General features: G+C 33.4%; 1 protein-coding gene across 7 annotated transcripts in view; it reads left to right on the top strand.

Moving 5' to 3' along the window:
- The window catches only part of RTKN2 (rhotekin 2), an 80,101-nt gene that overhangs the window by 14,721 nt on the left and 42,651 nt on the right, over window positions 1–22,729 (top strand). For 6 of the 7 annotated variants that reach the window (XR_007145493.1, XR_007145492.1, XM_047826315.1 and 3 more), the window contains exons 3-6: window positions 5,313–5,371; window positions 10,447–10,500; window positions 11,826–11,943; window positions 14,065–14,259. Coding sequence is in view for 5 of the 7 variants with exons in the window: in XM_047826315.1 (XP_047682271.1) it covers window positions 5,313–5,371; window positions 10,447–10,500; window positions 11,826–11,943; window positions 14,065–14,259 (426 nt within the window). In the remaining 2 variants the exon portion in view is untranslated. Of the gene's footprint in view, window positions 1–5,312; window positions 5,372–7,607; window positions 7,740–10,446; window positions 10,501–11,825; window positions 11,944–14,064; window positions 14,260–22,729 lie in introns of those variants that run through there. The other variant, XM_047826318.1, reaches the window with a different exon arrangement.

Here is a 22,729-nt window from a genome sequence, read left to right as displayed (position 1 = left end):
TTTTAGTGGAGTATGTTTAAAGGCTGACCATTTTGGCTCACTTAGAACCCTTTCAGTATGTAGATTCAGTTCTTTTATTTTCAGACAGTTTTCTTGGAGTTAAAGCCTCTAGAATAAAGCACTAAGTGTCTCCTTACTTTGTTTTTCAAATCTAAGGACTTCAATTACACATAAGTTGGATCTTCTTTGCCTGTCTTCTATGTCTATCACTTTCCTTTGATATTTTTAAAGTCTTTATCTAATTTTGCTCTTTTCATTCTCATCCATTATGTCCCTTAATATACTTTCAGTTTTATGTCTTCATTCTTGGGCACTGTATTTTACCCTTCATTTCAGAAATGATTTTATTTTTCTTTTTCCAGTTTGTTTCCTGTTCCTACCTCTCATTTTTTAATTTTCTTTCTTTTTCTTTTTTTGCATATTTACCTATTGTTTGTCCTTTACTAGTCTGAGGCTTTAGATTTCAGATTCCCCACTTCTTTCACATTTGCAATAGCTTATTTAACTGCACTCAGTTCATTTTGGAGTATTATATTTTTGTTATTTTATATTTTTTGGAGAGTGGTTTGTGGAATGTTGAAGCATTTTGACGACTCCTACTTTTGTTTTATTGTAGCTTTCTATGGATGTTTGGGTCCTTTTCTTTGTCCCTAGTTAAATATGTAGCATGTAGAGTTTTCTTGGGCCAAGTGATGATAGGTGCGCAGAAGGGCTTACTTGTTTTTTTGACCAAGAGTGTTTTCTATTATTTGAACTGTGAAGACAAATTTCTTTAATAAAGATGACTTAGGGATGCTGGTTAGTTGGTTTCCTGATTTTTTGGTATGATTTTGTTTCTTGGGGTTTTTAACTTCAGTTGCTTTCTTCTTCTTCTTCTTCTTCTTCTTCTTCTTCCTGTTTTTTTTGTTTTTGTGGTTTTTTTTTTTTTTGACATGTCCAGACTTTCAAAGGATATCTTCCTCATTGTGTGTCTCTCTTCTCCACAAGACTAATGACTTCGGAACCAGAATTCTTTTGGAGTCCTTCCCTTTCAACTCCCCAGGAACCAGTGCTATGGTATCCACCAGGTCTTTTATCAGTTTTCTTTTCTTCTAGGGGACATCAAAAGTTGATATTGTGTTTTGCAATGGGTATCTGACTCTACTTGGGTAAGGCCTCCAGGAGCTGGCTTTGATGGTTTCAGTTGTTAATTTCTCCTATTTACATGTAAATGTAAATTTTTTATAGTCTCTGTTTTCTAGTTACACTGTAAGTATGGGCTATAGGTGATTTTATTTGCTTTCCTTGTTGATCTGAAAACTTTTATAAGATACCTGAAGAAATTCAAATTTAACTACCATTATCTTACAGGAACTGGAACTGGGACTCTGATCACTTTAACAAATGCTTTAGTGCCTCTTCCATGTAAGCTCCATGTTAAATACTGAGGCCAAAAATATAAATACACAGTAATCCTCAGTAATCTTTGTATTTGTGTAACATTTCTAAGAATGATATAGATTCATTGAAAATATTATTTCATTCAGTACCTATGAGGTAGATGGATACTTCTGTTTTACAGATGATGATACTGAGGCCAAGAGGTTAATGGCAATTCTTTCACATAACTAGTTATTTATTGATGGTAAGATTCAAACCTAAGACTTCAGTCTGAATCTACTAAATGTTCCCTGCTCCATCAAAATGGCCATATATATTTCACTTCATTTAGTATTCACTAAACATTTATTGAGTGTCTTGAAGGTACTGGTGATTCAGCAGTGAACAAAATAGGCCAAAAAAATCCATATGCTTACAGAGCTTACATTTTAGCAATAATATTCCCTCCTACCCAAACCTGCCAATATATCTCTTAAATTCTGAAATACTTTATTTGGTTTTGTAAAAACAATATTAGTCAAAGCAATTTGTAGCACCTAATTATGTATATCATTCAACATAATTGTGATTTTAATAATGCCACAATAACCAGTTTCTTATACTCCAGTTGCCTAATTTATTACTTACATACTATAACTAAAAAAAAGAAAAAGTATAGGTGGCAAATGAAAATTGTGTACTCCTGGTATTTCTATAATAAAACATGGTATATTAAAGACATTGCTGATTTTATTTTTTAAACTTTATATTGTTTGGGTGTCTGTTGAAAGAGTCTGTTATATCAAGGTTTGAAATAGAAACCTCATCTTTCCAATTTTAAGATACTTATGAAGTTATTAATTTTATACCACATAATTTTAGGATGGTTTAAAATTCCATAATAAAGCACTTCTGAATATTTTAGTTTTCACTTATTTGCATAAGAGGTGAAGGATTTTATAACCTGCTTCCAAATAATGGAATCCCAGTTAGAATTCTTTTAGTGCTTCATTAAGAAAATATAAAATACTTTCATCAATTTCTCATTATACCTTGTTAACTTTGGCAAATAAATGCTATTTTAAATTCCCATATTGAATAATATAAAATAGGATAATCTGTATTTACTCAATACAGATTTTTGAGCAACAAAGTGGTTGATTGGCACCCTCTGTTGGTCATTTTATTTACCTACAGGCAGAAATTAAGTAATAAAGCAAAGTTAAAAGTTTGTCTTTCATATTTTTATTTCTTTTAAATTAGCTTTTACAAGTCTTACCAAAATAATGCTCTAAACTAGGTCTATAAGAATAAGGTGTGCTATTATTTAGCTGTGCTTCTGTTTAGATAATTTTGTGGTTATTTGCTTTTCCCTCAAGCTGGCTCTCTAATTGTAGCATTTAGAATTGGCATTAACATTGCAGATTTTCAAACAAGTATTTATTTAACTGTAGCAAACTATTAGCTACAGTAGCACATTATTAAACAGAGAATGTTTAACAATTTTATTGTCAATTTGGATTAATTAGAAAAACATCACATTTTAGCACCCTAAATAACAGTTTGAGGAGTTATTTGAATTGAAAATAATTCAAGCTTCAGCAAAATGAGGCTTAATTGCTTCAGTTTGTCTCATTTTTTAAAACATAGACTTAATTTTTCTATAAGAGAATATGGTTAAATGGATCTATATTATAGTTTGATAATATTTGATGTAATAACTTTGTTGGCTGGCCCTGGAAATGCCTGTGTAAGCGATTTGTAATTACAGGGAAGAAAGCTATACTCTGCCAGGTGATTGAAGAGTTTGGAGGGGAAAAAATTTTTTTTTGATAAATATTCAGTCATTTTGCTTTTGGTGGTTCTAATATTTCAGAATTTCACTTACCTGCTAAAGCATTAAGTTTAATCAAATTTAGAAATACCTAATGGATCTCAACTTTAGTGTAATCTATGACCTACATTCTATAATACTCAAGTTACTTACCAATATTAGAGCTTTCTTGTATTTTCTCACTGAAATAAGTATTTTAGGAATTTATATTATGCATTGCTCATATAGAAGGTGTTTTTAGAAATATTGCTTAAAAATGCCAGCCAACTGTATTTATATTGTACATCTTACACCAACCTGAGGAAATTGAGATTTGTGTTTGATTTGTAGTGTGCCTTATTCAATTGAACTTTTCACTTTGTGATGAACTAATAAGCAAGCTAATGTTCTCCAGTGTGACAAACTAAACTTGAGTATAAAATACTGAACTTGATTCTTTTTAAACTTATGATTCAGTGAAACATTATCTTGAAATAATCAATGAGTACTTTTATTTTTTACTTAATGAATTCCCTATTTTAACTTAAATACTAGTGCGACCATAAAGTAATTAGATAGTATCCTGAGAGTTTATGGCTTTAAATCTACTACATTACTTTAGTTATACCTCATGTAGTTCTAAAAATAATTATATACTTGTCTTATGTAAGTTTATCAACTTAAGTACATCAGTGTATTATTTCAGTGCATTTGGAATATATTTTGCCTAAAATGCTTATGTGCTTAATTCAGTAAGAGAGTAAGAGAAGTAGACTTATATATTTTGTTTTCAAGTTTTGGCATATGATAATGAATATCTTTGCAATCTTTTTAACAAGCCTACTGAAATGCAATGAGATGGTGTCATACTCTTCTGAAAGTTAGTTATACTTCAAAATCCCACCCAATCTCCAAAAGCTCTCTTAGAACGAAACAGTAGTCAAATGGAAAGTTTTTATCTTATCACATATTTGAAGTACCTAATTAAATTAGCCAGTAGTTAATTAGCTAACCAAATTAAGTTGAGACCAAAAAAAAAAAAATGTGCAAAGAATACTCTTGGAAATATTGTCCCAGAAATGGAATGCTAATTTCTTCTTCTTTTTTTTTTTTTTAGGTTTATTTATTTTGAGAGAAAGCGAGAAAGTGCTAGTGGGGGAGGGGCAGAGACAGAGAGGGAGAATCCCAAGCAGGCTCCACAATGTCAGCACGGAGCCTGATGTGGGGCTTGAGCCCAGAACCTTGAGATCATGACCTGAACCAAAGCTGGATGGTTAACTGACTGAGCCACCCAGGGGCCCCTGAATGCTAATTTCTAAGTGCAGGATATTAGGAAATAGAAAATTAGAAAATATTCAAGGGATTGATTTGATTTAGCAGGAGATAACTATTTTGAATTTTTTTTTTTATCATAATAGTGTATTCTAAAGTCAGATCTGGGAGTTTCTTGTATACCTAGAGATTTTTTTACTTGAGATTTTTTACTTAAGATTTTTTTCTATTGTCATGATAATGTTTTCCTCTCCCCATTTTATTCTCTCTGCAGAGCCACTCCCTTCCTTTAGCACCTGAGTTAATTTATTGTTTTAGTATGTAGTTTTTTTGAATTTCAAGGAAATGATATATGATATTATTGCATATAAATGTATAGCGGAGAATAATTTTTTTGATATTTGTTAGGTTTTTATAAGGATAAAGTACTCCTGAGCAGCAAGTTCATGGTTGGGAAGCTCTTTAACTTTTTCAGGCAACTATAATGTAGTAAGTTAGAAATATAATTTGTGAAGTGGTGATCCAAGGTATTACACTTCCTAGGACACTTCCAAATATTGTACATCTTGCTTATAAATAAATGTTCACAGAAGACTTTCATTGTAGAGTAACCCAGTATATAATCATCAGGAAATGTAAAGCTTACAAGAAAAATCAAAGAGAATGTCTGTATGTATTTCTCTTAAAGCCAGCTAGCTGTTGACTAAACATCTTGAAGTTTGAATCAAGTAGTTTATATTAACTGGAAGTCATTATTATGCATGGATATATGTCAGGTTTTAATATTTAGGCATTTGTGAAAGGTTATTAAAACATTGCTTATTAGAAAAGATCTTTTTTTTCATTAGGTTTTTTTTCCTTTTGACAGTGATGCGAATTTTGAAAGTAAAGAACGAGCGGCATGTAAAGGGAAGATTGCCATATCAGGTATGCTGTAGATGGGTTGTTTTCGTATTGCTGAATAAATTGTATAAAGTATCTTCCTAGAACTGGTGGGATTTCAATTCGCTGCGCCCATTCTTTTCTTTCATTTTATTTTGCATACCTCTATCTATATTTGTTTTAAATTTGTTTTTATCATTTGCTGTACTTTTGTGTAAGATTTTACAGTTTGGAAAAGCTGTTCCATATGTACTACATATATTATGCGGTTTTCTGTTCAGCGTAGTTTTGTGAAATAGGTAGGATAGTTCTCTTTTCTTAGACTTGAAGATTAAATAACTTCCTGTAAGTCATTGAGCTGGACTGCAAACTCAAATCTTTGACTCTCTGTTCCTTTTCTGCTCAGAAGTTTCAATAATATTTTTAATGTTTGTCCAGGCTAGAAGCTCCTGGGTTGGAACAATGTTTGTCAGCATGGTGCTTATGCATAGTAATTGCTCATTGATGTTGATTGGATGGATGACTGTTTCTTGTTTTCCATAGGATAAAAACCAAACTCCCCTCTTCCCCAGAGTTTTCCCTTCTGACCCAACTCTTTTTCTAGCCATATCTTCTACTCCTGTACATAAACTGTCTGCTTTAGCCAGACATTTCTCTCCCTGTTCCGTCAATACACTGCCTGCTTCTGACAGCCAATTAGCTCTTGAAATAACTATATTATCTTCGCGATCTGTTTGCTCATCTATAAAGCCTTCCCTGTTATCATTCCAGCTGGAAATGATGTTTTCTTTCTTTGAATTCCTAATGCAGATAGAAGACCCTTTACCACTAGATGGCACTTAATGCTCTGTTGTCTCAGTTTCTCCAAAGTGTTAAGGAAACTAGACAGTGGCTTGGAGATGCCACAGATTGAAATGAACACAAGGCTGACTCGTGTACACTAGTTAGATAATGTGCCTTTTACAAATATTATCTCATCAATACATTTTGGGTACAGCAGACCTCCATCACCCCTTGAGTAATAACTAGCTTGTTTCATTGGCCCGAAGCCTTGTTCTCTTAGCTCCAGGGAACATGCTGCTGCATTTCAGGCTCTCTCACCCAAGGAACTGTTTTTAGAAATGTCTTTATGGATAAACAAAATTCTCATGCAGGAAGGATAGATTTGGATTTTACAGGATGTAATTGTCCTAAATCATAGGAATTGCCCTCAGCAAAAATTCTTCAGAAAAATAACTGTATAAAAATCTGTTGCTTGTTTTATGGTTATTTATATTCATGTTTTCATCTTTCCAATTATAAGACTGGAATAAAACATGTTTTATACCTCCTTATATGCTTTTGATGCGAAACACAGTACCTTTACATAGTTGTGCACTATGTTCAATACATTTTAATGTGAATAAATAAAGTATTATTGATCTTTAAGGGAGATTTTCTAAAAATACTTTAAACATAATCTTCTATTTCTTGCTTCTGATTTAGTGCCAGTAAGTACACAAATGAGATATGTTAAATTGCTCTTGAAGATTCAAATGACATGATAGACTTAACATCTATTGACATCTTATAATAGTTTATTGGCTACAGCAATTTGTGAAAATAGCATTTACTGTACATTTAGAAGAGTGATAAAGTAAAATCAGTTAAAATAAGAAAAAAAACTATTTTCCTGACCACAAATACTTCAGTGTAGAAATTAAACTTATTTCTGCATGTGTTCCTTCTTTCCAAAAGATAATTTTAAATTAACTTAAGGAACTGGAAGTCTCAGAAAATTACATATGTAATTTCTTTTCATCTTTGCTTAGTCTTAATTATATCTTATCTGTATATTTGTAAAAAAATGTGTAAAAAAATAAATGAAGAAAATTAAAGACGAATTCACCTTAAAACGAAACACATTTTCTTTTGACATTGGGATGAAAATGTGACTTTGGTTTTGATCAAAATGAATATTTGCTACAAAGTTTCATAATGTTCTGAGTTTTCTCTGATTACCAGGTGAAACCTGGGTTTTCCATTTTCACCTTTACCACTCATGGCCAGATCATTACAAAATTAAAAAGAATAATTCAGGTATATCCTGATCATTCCTACTAAGCACCAAATAATAGTATTGTAGCAATTGTCTTAGCTTATTCACTGACTACTAATTCAATATCTAAAGCCAAGTCAGTTCACAAAGTTCAAAAACAAAAGTTTTTACTTTTAAAAATAATAGACTTCTAGGACTTGATAGCATCAAGTTAGCCATTGTATTACATATGTCTCTTTCATTTTATAGTACAAGTGTCAATGAAGACATAAAAAGAGACAAAAGCAAGAGTACTGTAAACTAAAACTGAGTCAACCATTTGCAAGAATCTGTGTGGAATTTCTACTATTTGAAGCTGAATTAAAACACATATTGGTAGGTTACACATCCTTTGTCATCTGAACAGTAAATAGACCACCTGGTAAATAGATAAGAAATGTGTGCCTTCTCTCAAGGATTTGACTTAGCTAGGCATGGGAAAAGGCAAGACTGCTATATGCCATAGACTATTGGTGTATAGCAGAGAAAGTCAGGGTTCATGTTCCTCCCAAGATAGTGTAAATGGTTAATACCACCCTAATAGGACAAGAACAGCTGTGAACAAGAACAGTTGTGAAATGAAATGAGTCAGCAACTGTGGTCAAGCAAGAAGCAGGCTCTTTGACAGGGTAGCAGCCAAGTCATAATTATAAAACAATAAAGACAATCCCATTAAAATGAAGAACAAAGTAAAAATGTCTATTATATCAATATAATTTTAACACAGTTTTAGAAATTGCAGCTGAAATAGCAAGAATGAAAGATGAAACTACTAAAAAGAAATAGAGAAACTGAATACTATTTTAAAATAAGAAATTGCATACCTAGAAAATCTAAGGAAAGTTACTGAAACACTATTTGAACTAATAAAGAATTCAGTAAAAGTGGCTAGATTCAAGATAAATATACAAAAAAGTGGTAATCTCTCAAAACCAGCAATAACCAGTTAGAAAATATGGCAAAAGGGTCTCTTTTACAATAAAAATAGCAAAAAACCAAAAACATCAAATACCCCAAGCATAACCTTAATAAAAATGTAAGGATGACTGTATCATGCTACTGTATATATTGACAGAATATTATAAAGTTAATGGCTCTCAAATTAATTTGGACAGTAGAATTCTAATGAAACATTTTGGAGAGGGAGTTTTGACAATATATTTCTAAAATTCACATAAAGAAATTAGCAATTGGGAATAAGATGTTTTGGAAGGATATATTTCTAACCGATGACAAAGTATATTATAAAGATTCAGTAGTCATAATAGTATGGTATTGGTACTAGGATAGACAGTAATTAATAAATGATTCAATTAGATCTGTAAAGCATATAGCCAAAGAAGAGATACTTAGTCAGAATGGCATATATGATAAAGAGCCATTTAATCATTAAATCAGCAAGGAAGAGAAGTCCTATTAGATATATAAATGGAGTTGGAACAATTATTGTTATAAGAAGAATCTTTATATTTTTATTACATATACCCAATATTCTCATATAGATTAAATAATTAACTTTTAAAAGTATAAACCATAAACTATGTAAAGAAAAACGTGGGTCACGGATACAAATATTCACTGAACTGACTAATAAATGTGTTGACATTCTTCTTGTTAATCAAGAAAATACAAATCTAAACAAATCTTATCAATTGACTATTAAATTAGTAAATATATTTTTAAAATTATAGTTGGATGAGATGTATATAAAATATTTAGCTTGGTACATGGAGAGAGCCCAATAAGTAATATTTTTTATTAAAACTGCTAAGGCAGCAGTGGTAAGGGCACTCATACATACCTACCTGGTTGGATAGGGTAGGGATGAAGGAGTATTGTAAAGCTTTTCTAGAAAGGAAATTAGAAATAGGCATTAAGAACCTTAAAAAGAATTCTAAACAAATGAAAATGTGGACAAAAGATCATAGGATTTAAAGTGAAGTACAACAGAAATGTAGCCAAATAGCTTATGTTCATAAAGAGTTGAAGGTATTTGAAAGTGGCATAATTAATAGGTATAAAAACATGCACATAAATGTCCTAAGTGTAATTGGGAAATGTCTTAAACAGAGAAATTTTCCACAAAGGTTTGAGGTATTTATACTCTGAGTAATTAAAACAAATTTCACTTTACCATTGAGCTTTCTACTGTCCTGTGTTATGCTATAATTCATATATCTTAATCTATTTGGTAGAACTTTGATTCTCTTTGAAGGTATATAGATAACATAGGAATGTCAGGGGAAAATTGTTAATTGAGTATTAAAAGTAAAGGGAAGGATGGAGGAAGCTAAGAAGGAAACATTTTGACTGTGACAAAGGTCTAGATTAACATCTGAAATAAGGATCATTAACACAATTACTTTCAAATTTGAAGCATGTGTGAACGAGAGAAAATGTATTTCCATCACTTTTAGAATATATACCTTTTTCCTGGTCTGAAAGAAGGAATGCATTGCTCTTTTTAGTTTTCTTAAGGGAAATGCTGTAGTTTGTGTAGTTTGTAACATGAATATACAAAGATCTTGCAAATTCTTTTGTAGACAGGTTAAATCTTCTTAATGGAATGAATTTGGTCTGTATGTCACAAACAATGATCTTAGACAAGTCATGGAGTTTTCATCTTTCAAGTTTGCATAGTAGAAGCCCTGAAGTCCTTTCTATCTACTATTTTATGGTTTTGAAATGTTTTTAGCTATGTTTGTTGCTACTGCTTACCCAAAGGAGAAATTCAACTATTTCAAAAACATAAATCACAAAATGAAAATGTTGTGGCATAAGCGTATTACAGATCTTACTTAATTTCTTGAGTCATAATTGGTAGGATTTTTTAGTAAATTATTTAAATAAATAGAACAGATTTTATATTCTTAGTCTAAGCTATTTTTGAGAAAATATTGCCTGTGTTAGAATATTTAAATAATAAATTTTATATTGGCTTTAATGGTCAGAATCTATTATGGAATTCAGAGGTTTGTTTCACTCTAAGAAATGAAATTTATCAAGACTATTACTTGTCATTTCTTTTTCCCCTCCTTTGTAGATATTCGAATACCGCTAATGTGGAAAGACTCTGATCACTTCAGCAACAAAGAACGTATGTATGATTTTAATTTATAATTGGAATGTATTCTTTATGGTATAGTAAATTTGTAATTATTGAGAGAAGAGCTGCTTCCATGGTGAAATAAATTGATGTCATTTGACAGAATAAGCAGTATCTTGCTGAACTGTGTTTTTTCCTAGTTTTAGTAAATATGTTGTAATTGCTTGATACTAAGATAATGCCTATCTGGTGTACTTGTAGTTGTTGATTGGAACCTAGGCAAGGACAGTAACAGGTTGTGGGGAAGAGAAATGTGTAACAAAGGAAAATGTTTAAGGAGAAAAGGTAAAGGCAGCATTTCTATCTGACCAGAATCTGGGGGATCTTTTCTGCCTTGTTTTGTTACTTCAGATTATTTAATAGGATGTAAAAGGGAAAGATTTTTAGCTTGATCTGATTTTTCCCCCTTCAGCATTTTATGGCTTTATATAGTCTTCACAAATCCATGTATTGCTAAGGTCATAGAAATTAACCTCAAATGATTTCTAGCTGTTAGAAGCAAAGCGGAAAAGATATGATAATCCTTTATCTTTCTTGTCTATTGTGATAGCTTTGTTCTTCATACTTTAAAAACTGAATCATATTGAGCATAATTAGTTTTATATGAAGAATCCAAAATCAGGTTAGTATATTTGTTATTCAATTAGGAAATATAATTTACTTTAAAATGGAATGCATATGGGGATTAAGCGTATCTTTCTGATTACTATGGAGAATAAGTTTTTCTGAAGAGCTACATTTTCTCAATAATGAGGTTTTGGCCCTTTAATCACCTAATACTTTTAAAAAACATCACCAAATTAAGAGGCTCAGCAGCTATGTTTTTTGGACTCACACGTCTACTTTTTATTGTTTTTGTGGTTTCCTCCCTTGCTGTCAGTTTGGTGGAAAATGTTTTGCTGTTGTTAACGTGCCTGCTTTTGGTCTCTCACAATAGAGAACTTCTTAAATAGACTTGGATGCCAAATGACAGAGGTCGTAGTAGTATATATACAATAATAAATTTGCTATTAATTAAAGCTTAAAGAGTTTTCTAGGAATAAAATTTATGAATGTCATGGTTACAGTAGGCTGCTGAGAGGCCTATATTTTCGGTTTTAATTTTTGATACTTCCTGGCTTAGTTGCTTTGTTCTGATTGGGTAAGGTATTAACGTGTACTGACAGAGCAGTCACTATAAAAAGTTAAGGTTACAGTATACCATGTATGAAAATAAGAGTCTATTAATAAATATTTGAGATAACTTTGTCATTTTCAAGGAGCTTTTAACGTAATATAGGTATGATACATCTCATGGGGCACTGTTTTTTCCCTAGGATCACAGCACTATGCCATTTTCTGTTTATTCAAAATGGGAGCTGAAGTTTTTGATACTGACATGGTGATTGTGGATAAAACAACCACAGATATATGTTTTGAAAATGTAACTATATTGTAAGTATATTTAAATCTTCAAAGAATGAGAATAATTTAAAATTCTAAAATTCTAAAATTTTAAAATTCTTTAAAGGAAGACAAAATTTTTGGGTCTTTGGATTATTTTTGAAGCATTAAGATGTTTAAATGTTAAATTGATTTTGAAAATTATTCAAAAGAAGTCCATTTTTGCATTTGAAACTTTTCAACATAAAATAAAGTGGAAATCATGTAGTATTAGTAAATATTTGACTCATTGGATATGGTAAATTTTTATTAATTTTTATTAATATTTATAGTGTTATTAACCAAGCTATGAATACAGTGGAGTCTCATTATACCAGTATTTTCTAGAGAGTGAATTTGGGGCATAAAACAGGTTATTACATTTCCTACAGGATGTTTAGGTATAGCAATACTAAAATAGTTATAACAACTTTACTTATAAGATAGTCCTGAAATATGTACCATAGGAAAAGCACTTTGGTAAAATTTCAAGATGTTCTTTTTCTTATGGAGTGCTCCTTTCATGTACTTCAAAACAATAAAAGATTGGGTGATCCTCAGGGTTGTTTTTATTGCCCCTGCTCTTTTACAGGCTCATTTTATTGTGGTCATAATACAGAGCCAGAAGGAACTCCTCAGGTAGCCATAGAAATCATTTTTAACTAATATAAGTTTTTCCTGGCCCTTTCAGAGGTGCTATTGGCCTAAATCAGTGTGTGATTTGTATTTCTTTCAGGGTTTCAAAAACACCATCTTTGTATCTAGATATTAATAGCTACTTAACTAATAGTTAAGTAAAATTGAATGTCCACGTCTTTTGCCATTTTCAGCTATGGAGGTAAACAGTTGAGATTTGAGAGTAGTTTTGCCACTCACGTAACATTAGAAAAACTATTGCAAGCCATGTTTTGTGGCTTCTGTCCAGTGTCCCATAAATAACTGTGTAGCATGGAAAAATAACATGTACTGTTCTGAGTTATTAGCAGTTGTGCAGGCCTTCTTACAAACTCTTTTGAACCAAAGGAATAAGGAATTTATTTAGGATCCCCAAAATATCACCAAATGTTTACAGAATTGAGACTAAAAGGATAAATTTCCTTAGTTATCTAAATACATTTATTTCCATTATCAACTTTGCTAGTGCATTTTTTTCTACCAAAATTGTCCTTTTAATGATCTCTTTACTTCACATCACTTTGTTATTATTTCTTTTTACCACAAAGGCAAAATTATGATTTTTTTTCATTGAAAGAATGATGTGAGTTACTTGGGAAGACAACACGTGATTTATAATTTTTAAAAAAAAATCTGTAAATATTTTAAATTGTTCCAAAAATAACTGCTGACAAATGTTCTAAATGTTGTTTAAAAATGTGCCTTTGTTATGATTGCTTTTAATAAGTATTCAATATTTATGAGTCTCTGGTTTTTCTCTAAATATTGACATTTGTTAGTCATTACCAGGAATACTGTATATTTAAAAGTTGCCAAGTAAACTATAAAAATATCTGGGAGTTACTCCTTGGGTGTATCCAAACTATAGATTGGCCATTTTTATTCTCTAAGACTGATGGATCTTCCATCTAAGGCAACATCTACCGCTGATGGCCCTCTCTTGCGGTTTTAAGTAAATTTTATTGTTAGTAACACCACCGCAATCTTTTATAGCAAAGGTAGTTCACTGTGTCTGGAAAAGGGTAAAGCCAATCTTAGCATTTGCTAAAATTGCAGAATTTTTGCATATGGGTATAATAATGCATTGAGTACCTTTTATGCTAAGTTAAGAATACAGAGATTACCCAGGCAGCACTCTCCCTCAAGGAGTTCCTGCCTTGTAGTATAGCACTTTATACTGTTTCTTGCTTGCTTGTTATCCTTTTTCTTTAGTACTATGCCTGTATACATAGATTGAATTGAGTTAACTTTGTCCTATTTTAGAAGCTCTGGAAGTTGCAGTGACTCTCTCAGGTCATTTAGATACTAAATAAACACAGGGAGATTCTGCCTCATTAACATATTAACATAAACTCATTTCAAATTGTGATTTCAAATGTTATGAAAACATCAAAGGGTGTTACGATTTTATTTTCCACCAAGTTAAATTTCTAACATTATGAATGCTCTTGATTTTAGTAATGAAGCAGGGCCAGACTTTCAGATAAAGGTAGAAGTATATAGCTGCTGTACAGAAGAATCTTCTATAACCAACACACCAAAGAAACTAGCCAAGAAGCTGAAGACATCTATAAGTAAAGCTACAGGGAAGAAAATAAATTCGGTGCTTCAAGAAGATCATGAAACATGCTTGTCCTACAGTTGTGCTATTTCGTAAGTTTTTCCGTACAGTATTTATAGTGACATAGTATTACTATATATTTGTGACATTTTGAAGTATTGTATGTGGAGTAGAAATTTACATGTTAAATGGAAATAACATCCTGAAGCAGAAACAAAACTGACACTCACCCAATTGGGGTATCCTTAATACCTTCCTTTGAAAGTAGGAAGTTGGGTAACCGTGTTTTTTAGTGATTTGGAATTCTAGTATCTACCACAAAAGCAGAGACGTTTTTCTTTCTTTCTTTTTTTAAAGTTTATTTATTTATTTTGAGAGGGAGAGAGAGAGGGAGGGAGGGAGGGAGGGAGAGAGAGAGGGAATTCCAAGCAGGCTCCATGCTGCCAGCGCAGAGTCTAACACAGGGTTCTATTTCACAAACTGAAATGGTGACCTGAGCCAAAATCAAGAGTTGGACTCTAGCCAACTGAGCCAGCCAGTCACCCCTGAAATGTTTTTCTCAAAAATGGACTATCTTTATGTCAGAGTGTTTGCTGTGTGTCAGTCTAACTGGATTTCTATATATGTCATGCATCATTCTTACAGATTTTTAACAATATTTTATCTCTTGATAACAACCTCATTACCATAATCACATCTAACAAAATAAAAAATAAATCCTTAACATCATCTGATATCCAGTCTGTATTCAAATTGCCCCAATTGTGAAAATGTCCTCTTATAATTTGTGCAAATCAGGATCCAGATAAGTTCTACAATGTTCCGTTTGAGTGATTAAGTTTCTTTTAGTCTTTGATTATTCCCTGTCTACTTTTTTCTTGTCATTGTTTATTGAAGAAATCAGATCTTGTAGAATTTCCCATATTTTGAATTTAGCTAATTGCATCTTTGTGGTCTTTTTAAATACTTTTTCTATCCCTGTGTTTGGTAGTTAGATCTAGAGGACTGATTTGATTCAGGTTCTTTCTGGGTAATAATACTTCATATTGATTATAGGTACTTCCTACTGTCTCCCATTAGGAGGACTTGTCCCACTTACAGTTATGTTCAGATTGACCAGTGGGTTCAGGTGTTGCCAGCTTAACCCATCCTTTATAAAGTTCCCTATCAATTTTTTATCTAGTGGTTTTAGCAGCTATTGCTGATTATTTCATTAAGGATTATAATTTGCTGACTTTCTAAATTTATCATGCCTTTTTTTTTAAACTTGGAATTTTCTCAAGAACTTTCCTTCATGAATTCTCTGGGTATAAGTGCAAAAAATTGATGGAGGAAAGGGAGAAAAAAATACTTGATTCTTTTATTTACCCAATTTTAGAATAATAAATTGATGTCCTAGCAACCATGGAGGTAATCAGTGTTTGATTTTATTTGAACTCTTGAATTGTTGTATATATTTGTGTTTCAATCTGTTACAGTTGTTATTCTCTTTGAAGCCAAGTTGTCCCATCTTTGATAAGTGGGAAATCTTCAGCGACTCCTGCAGCTTTTGACACAACCTAGTCTCTGATAGCTTCTTTGTTTTTCTGACACAAGGTGTTCGATATTCATCTTGTATTTTTCTGCCCAGACTTGGTTTCTTCAAGGAGCCCTGGTTTGTTTCAGATATTTTCTTCAAACATTGTGTTTATTACTTCACAAACAGTTTTATGTTATGTTTCTTTTCTTTTTAAAAAATGTTTATTTTACTTTGAGAGAGAGAGAGTGAGAGCGAGTGAGCATGAGTGGGGGAGGGGCAGAGAGAGAGAGAGAGAGAGAGAGAGAGAGAGAGAGAATCCCAAGCAGACTCTAGGCTCAGCACCCAGCCTGAAGTGGGGATCGATCTCATGACCGTGAGATCATGACCTGAGCCAAAATCAAGAGTCAGTATGCTTAACTGCCTGAGTCACCCAGGCTCCCCTATGTTTATGTTACTTGAGAAAACTGTTGATCAGTCTACATTCCCAGAATTTCTTTGCATGTCTCTGTAGAGTTGGCTCTTCAGCATGTCAATAATTTTACTATTATTACAAAAAGCAAAATATTTCAGGTATGGAAAATGTTTTGGGATTCTAGCATTGTAGCTTTCAGTCTATTTTGCTTGAGACCCATGCTAAGAAATACCCTCATGACTGAGTGTACAGCAGAATAAGCAGATAGATTTCGTGAGGCAGTGCTTAGCCCTACCTATTTATAACACTGTGATCAGACTTTCCTGTTCTATATTTAGTTTTTTAAAAATGCTGTTTATGAATCATAAATTGATGTCATGATTCAGTGAATGGGTCCTATCCACTGAAAAACGGTCATAGAAGATGTAAGTCTTTTCTCATAAAAATGTCATTAAAAGGTATTGTAATATTTAGTAATACTATATTGTATTAAATATTTAATATATATTAACTATATTTAATACAACATATTAAATACAAATGTATTACAGTACAAATACAAATGTGTTATAGTACAAATATGAATACAATGTTAATTAAATACAATATTAATTCAAATATTAACATAATAACAATATTAACTGTAGATACCATGCTGTAAATTATATCCTCTTGACTTATTTATAACTGGAAGCTTGTACCTCTTGACTCCCTTTCACCCATTTTGCCCATTTGCCAACACACCTGCCCTCTCACAAACACCAGTCTGTTCTCTGTATTTATTAGTTTTCTTGTATCTATTTGTTTTGTTTTTAAGTTCTACATAGAAGTGAAATCATATGGTATATATGGTGTTTGTCTTTTTCTGTCTGACGTACTAGCATAATATCCTCAAGGTTCAACCATGTTGTTGCAAAGGGCAAGATTTCATTCTTTTTTATGGCTGAGTAGTCGTCCATTATATAAATATACAACATCTTCTTTATTCATCCATTGATGGACACTTAGGTTGCTTCCATATCTTGGTTATTTTATTTTTATTATTATTTTTTCAATGTCTATTTTTCAGAGAGGGAGAGAGACAGAGACAGAGCACGAGCAGGGGAGGGGCAGAGAGAGGGGGAGACACAAAAATCTGAAGCAGGCTCCAGTCTCCAAGCTTCAGCACAGAGCGCAACGTGGGGCTTGAACTCATGAGCCATGAGATCATGACCTGAGCCAAAGTCAGTCACTTAACCGACTGAGCCACCTAGGCGCCCCACTTGTTTTAAATAACGCTACATTGAACATCTGGATGCATACACCATTTTTGAATTACTGTTTTCATTTTCTTCAGATAAATACCCAGGAGTGGAATTGTAACATTAAACTCAAAAACTTCTACACAGTGAGGGTAATCATCAACAAAGTGAACAGGCAGCCAACTAAATGAGACAAGATATTTGCAAATCATGTATCTGCTAAGGGTTAGAACTTAAGAGCCGGGGCGCCTGGGTGGCGCAGTCGGTTAAGCGTACGACTTCAGCCAGGTCACGATCTCGCAGTCCGTGAGTTCGAGCCCCGCGTCAGGCTCAGGGCTGATGGCTAAGAGCCTGGAGCCTGTTTCTGATTCTGTGTCTCCCTCTCTCTCTGCCCCTCCCCCGTTCATGCTCTGTCTCTCTCTGTCCCAAAAATAAATAAACGTTGAAAAAAAAATTAAAAGAAAAAAAGAACTTAAGAGCCAAAAAAAAAAAAATCCAATTAAAATATGGGCAGAGGATCGAATAGACACTTTTCCAAAGAAGACATATGAATGGCCAACAGGCACATGAAAATATGCTCAACATCAAAAATCATCAGGGAAATGCTTATCAAAACCACAATGAGATGTCACCTCATACCTGTTAGAATAGCTGTTATCAAAAAAGATAAGAAATAACTATTGGTGAGAAAATGGGGACCCTGGTGCACTGTTGGTGAGAATGTAAATTGGTGCAACCATTATGGAAAACAGTATGGAGGTTCCTCAAAAATTAATGATTGAAAAAAATAAAAATATAGTAAACATTTAAGAATTGTAGCTCTTTCCATTATTATTATTTTTGCTGTTGTGAGACTAGTGCTTTTTCTGAATTATTTTCTTCAAACTTATGCTGAAGCTTTGCAGTTTAAAAACAACATAGGATTATAAAATGTAAACAGATACTTTCAAATTTAAAACCATTGTTTATAATTTCATGGAAGATAACCTAAGTGATATTAGAACTTGCATTTAACCTCTATTTTTCTTTGAAGTCTGGCAGAAGTTTTGAGAGTGATTGGTGTTAAGTTCTTTTAAAATAGTGACTGACATTATTTGTCTTGAAGTGTTCATTCTCCTACTAGATTTGTTATTGTACTTGTTTTATACCTGAATCCAAACACTGATTTTCTTTGTGAACACACTCCCATGTAACTTGCATGCCATTTGCTTATTTATACCAATTAAAGTTGGTCAAAGAAAAAGTAAAATCTTTTACATTTCACTGACTCATGTTCTGCTAATACCTGTATTCTACTGAGTTTCTGATGTGAATCCAGAGTATACTAGTTAAAGTCATAGCCCAGGACCACTCTTAAGTGATAATTCCTTAACTGACCGCTTGAGCACCATATAGGAGTTTGAGACTAGCACTAGTGACCAGAATGTATAAAGGAATCAGTTTTGTTTCTTTAATAGTAATCTAGTTCAATGAGAAGATTCCCAATATGGCTATTAATTTTTAACCAAAATGGACATAAAAGATCAAATTTGGGCTGTATAGATCTTCTCTAGTAATATGGCATATAACCACCAAATATAGCTGTTCTTTTTGCGTTTTTAGACTACCATTTAGACTAGTCATTTATTTTTTCATAGCATTTTTGAACCAATCTCCCCCCCCCCCCATAAATGTTATAACAATTGGTCTATTTGATTAAAAAATGTAGCTGATTAAACTGTTGGGAACTCAATATTAGGGTTGGCTAAAAGGAATGAGTGTAATGTTTTAGTAAGAAAATGTTATCCTGACAGGAATGTTTTAAAAGTGAGATCATTGTTGGTTTTGGAAGCATTGGCGTTGTAATTAGTCATGGTTTAAAAATGAAGTAACTTGAAATATCATCATAAAGTATTGTTTGATCTGAAGAAGACAGTGAACATTTTTGGTAATTTTTAGCATGCTCCCTGATGTGATTCATTTATTCATTTTATTTGTGGAATCTCACTTACTGAAATTCCTTTAGCTGGATTTTCCCAGTGTCTCTAATAGCTGAGTTCACTATTTTATGCCCCTTGAGAACTATTTCGAATATTATTCGTCACTGTATAAATATACATCATTTTAAACAATCATTTTGTGAAAACTGGTAAAATTGAGAGTGATTATTTACTTGACAAAAAGGTGTATTAACTTAAAAAAATAAGCCACTATACTACATTTTAAATTAAATTGAAGTTGTAAAACAAGTATCTTAACACTTGTCCAGAATAAATGGATTATTTATGTTTTGAGGAACAATGATGTTAATGTTTTGGTCATTTGAAAGACAATGCAGAGTTCAAACATAATTAAGGAGTACTCAGCCATTGGGTGTAATTTCTTCATTTACTCATCTTAGAAATGATTATTCAGCAGTTATATCATATGGCACATTGGATTCCAAGGTCAATGAGTCATGCTCCCTGCACTCAAAATTCTTGCAGTGGTGAAATATAGTCGCTTGTATCTGTCTTAACAGAAAAAGTACCAAAATTTTAAACCATTTCTTAATGAAGTATAAAGGTAGTAAGTGTAGTATAGTGGGGTTCTCTTTCCATTATACTACTTGCTAGGTATAGGCAAATCAGTGATAATCTCTGAGCTTCAGTTTCTTCATCTGAAAATATGGACCAAACTATCTGCCCTGCCTACCTCGAGTAGTTACTATGAATCTTTAGAAAGACATTGCTTGTCAAAATGCCTTAGGCTGTACCTATGTGCTATTATAATTCTTCGCATGTCTCTGATTTTTATGGGAGATTTCCAATGTACTACCACATTTATTATTTGATTATAAAAACAATCAAATAGAATCTAGAAGAGAAAAAAGTTATTCACACGCCACTCTAAATCAAATACTTTTTATAATTTTGAACTGATAATTTTCAGGTTTTTAAATACCTAGCTTTGGGAGATACTTAGATATTCATAATTACACATTTGGCTCTTTTTCTGCGCTCATTACAGAGTCTTCACATAATCATTTTAATGACCACATTATCTAGCAGTTGGCTCTTAGTTTATTTAACCAGTCTTAGAAGTTGTCAACAATCTTTCTCACATTATTATTTTCAGATGCATCATTCATTGGAAATAGAGGCAGATGTGTTCTATGTTGAGGAAAAGTTGTCTTAGTTACAACTATTTTTTAAGGCCTGAGAAAAAATATAAATGTATACTTGGGTGATCACATAATTTCAGCCTACTCTGCCATACAGGTTGCTTTCTGAGCTTCCTGCCTCTCCAGGGCCCTGGTGCAGGTGCGCAGCCTATAATCCAGCTGCTTCCTGTGCACACTCATAGCACTAGCATTTTGTATTATACAATGTATTGAAATGATGCTGTTCCTCAGGTGAAGAATACTCAAATGTTTTCAGTGGTTAGTAAGAATAAATTACAGTGTCACTCTGAAAAATAAACCCAAAAAGTATCTTCATCTCTTTCTCTCCCTCTCCGTGCCTCCCACCATTTCAGATGTTTCTCTTGATGGACTTAAAATGACATGTAGACTATCCATCTAATACCTTGACCTCTCAGTTCCATGACCTCCTGCCTGCAGTGATCTTGTCCTTTTGCCTGTTTCAGTCGTCCACCCCATTGTTGTTACTATGTTACTTGTTACTAATAATTGTATATGCTCTGTGATCTTCATAGCAAGTATCTTGCTGCATCCACCTCCCACATTTCCAGCTTGTTCCCTTCAGTGCTCTGCCTTGAACTTAGCGTAGACTCCATGATTTACCACTTTATTTTTTCTTAGCCTTTTTCTCCTTATGTCATACTTACCTTGGAAAAACTCCAGCCTTGGTTGAATCTCCTTTTAGATCCTCTGCAGCTGCGTTCATGAGAAATAGATGAGGAAGCTGGAGAAAAACAGTCCAAAGGGCTGGTCTCACTTTAGACACATGATCAGTAACTTTAGGTGAGTTCTCAGTATGACTGAGCAATCCTACTAAGTTTCCATGCCTTTCCACTTTGCCTCTCTTCAGGGGAAGTATATCCCATCACATTGCTCTCTCTTCCGAAGCCTCCAATTCCCTTCCTCTCTGCTCATTCAAAGCTGATGACTTTGTCTCACATGTCACTGACTCTGCTGAAACAATCAGGAGAGAACTTGCGTATCCTTTATCTGCCAAATCTACCAGCCTATCTGCATCTGTGTCTTTATTTGCTGCTTTCCTTCCTTGGGAATTCTTTCCCTCATCTAAGGCCGCCTTCTTGCACACTAGATCCCATCTTCTGAGCCACTCAGAAGTCAGGTCCTGCACATGTACCCCACTCCCCCACATTATCAATTTTTCTTTTACTGCATCATTGCTACAAACATATACCTACTGCCACATTGCATAGCTATCCTTTACAGAAAAGAGTTTTCTATATACCTTATCTCCACTTCTTCACCTCTTACTCTCCCTTAGACCACTGTAGTCAATTTTCATCGTGTTGCCTCTGTTAACTTGCCTTCCAGGATACCATTTCCCCGGTTTTTCTGCCACCTGTGACTGTTCCTCACCTGTCTCCTTTGTTCATTGCTCTTCAACTTAATCTGAAATTATGAACTGTGTCTCGGTATTCAGTCCTTGGACTTCACTTGACTTTCTAACTTTAATTAAATTGCATTTGTATACTGGTAACTCCCAAGTTTAATTCTTCAATACCTTTTTCCCTCCTAACTCCACATTTGTATAGCCAGCTGCCTACCTTGTAGCCCATCTAGATATCTAAAACTATTTTAACTTGACTCATCCACAACTCAACTCTTACTTGTCTAGTCTTCTCTCAGTCAGCCTCACTGCAGTTTCCAACAGTTCCAGTTTTGTTCTCGGGCCAAAAGCCTTGGAAGTGCTTTCAGCTCTTTTTTTCTTTCACATCCCATGTCCACATTGGGTCAACTTTAAGAATATATCAAGAATATTGCCACTTCTCACCAGCTCACCCGCTACCATCCTATTCCAGGCCTGCATCAGCTCTTTTGACCTCCAATCAGGCCCATTGCAGAAGCGTTCTAGTTGGCATTTCCATTTTCACTGTTGGCCCCTGTGGTGTGTTCTCCACATAGCAGCCAGAGGGATCATTTCAAAATGCAAGTCAGATCATAGCACATGCCTCTGCTCAAAACCTACCATTTGCTTCCCATCTCACTCAGAATAAAGTCCAGTGTCCTTCTGACGCTCTACAAAGCACTGTCATGTACAGTGTCTGCCCCCTACTTACCTTTTGGACATCACCTCTCCTCCTTCACTACTCCAGCCACTCTGGGCATGTTTGCCAGTCACACCTGGCATCTCTCTCCCTCATCACGTACCTACTTATTGACAGCTGCTCCTGAAGATAACACACTGCACTAAAATGCTACTGGGGAGTCTATT

This window comes from Prionailurus viverrinus, chromosome D2, assembly GCF_022837055.1.
Source record: "Prionailurus viverrinus isolate Anna chromosome D2, UM_Priviv_1.0, whole genome shotgun sequence".
Lineage (NCBI taxonomy): Eukaryota > Metazoa > Chordata > Mammalia > Carnivora > Felidae > Prionailurus > Prionailurus viverrinus.
This window is presented reverse-complemented; position numbering and strand designations above follow the sequence as displayed.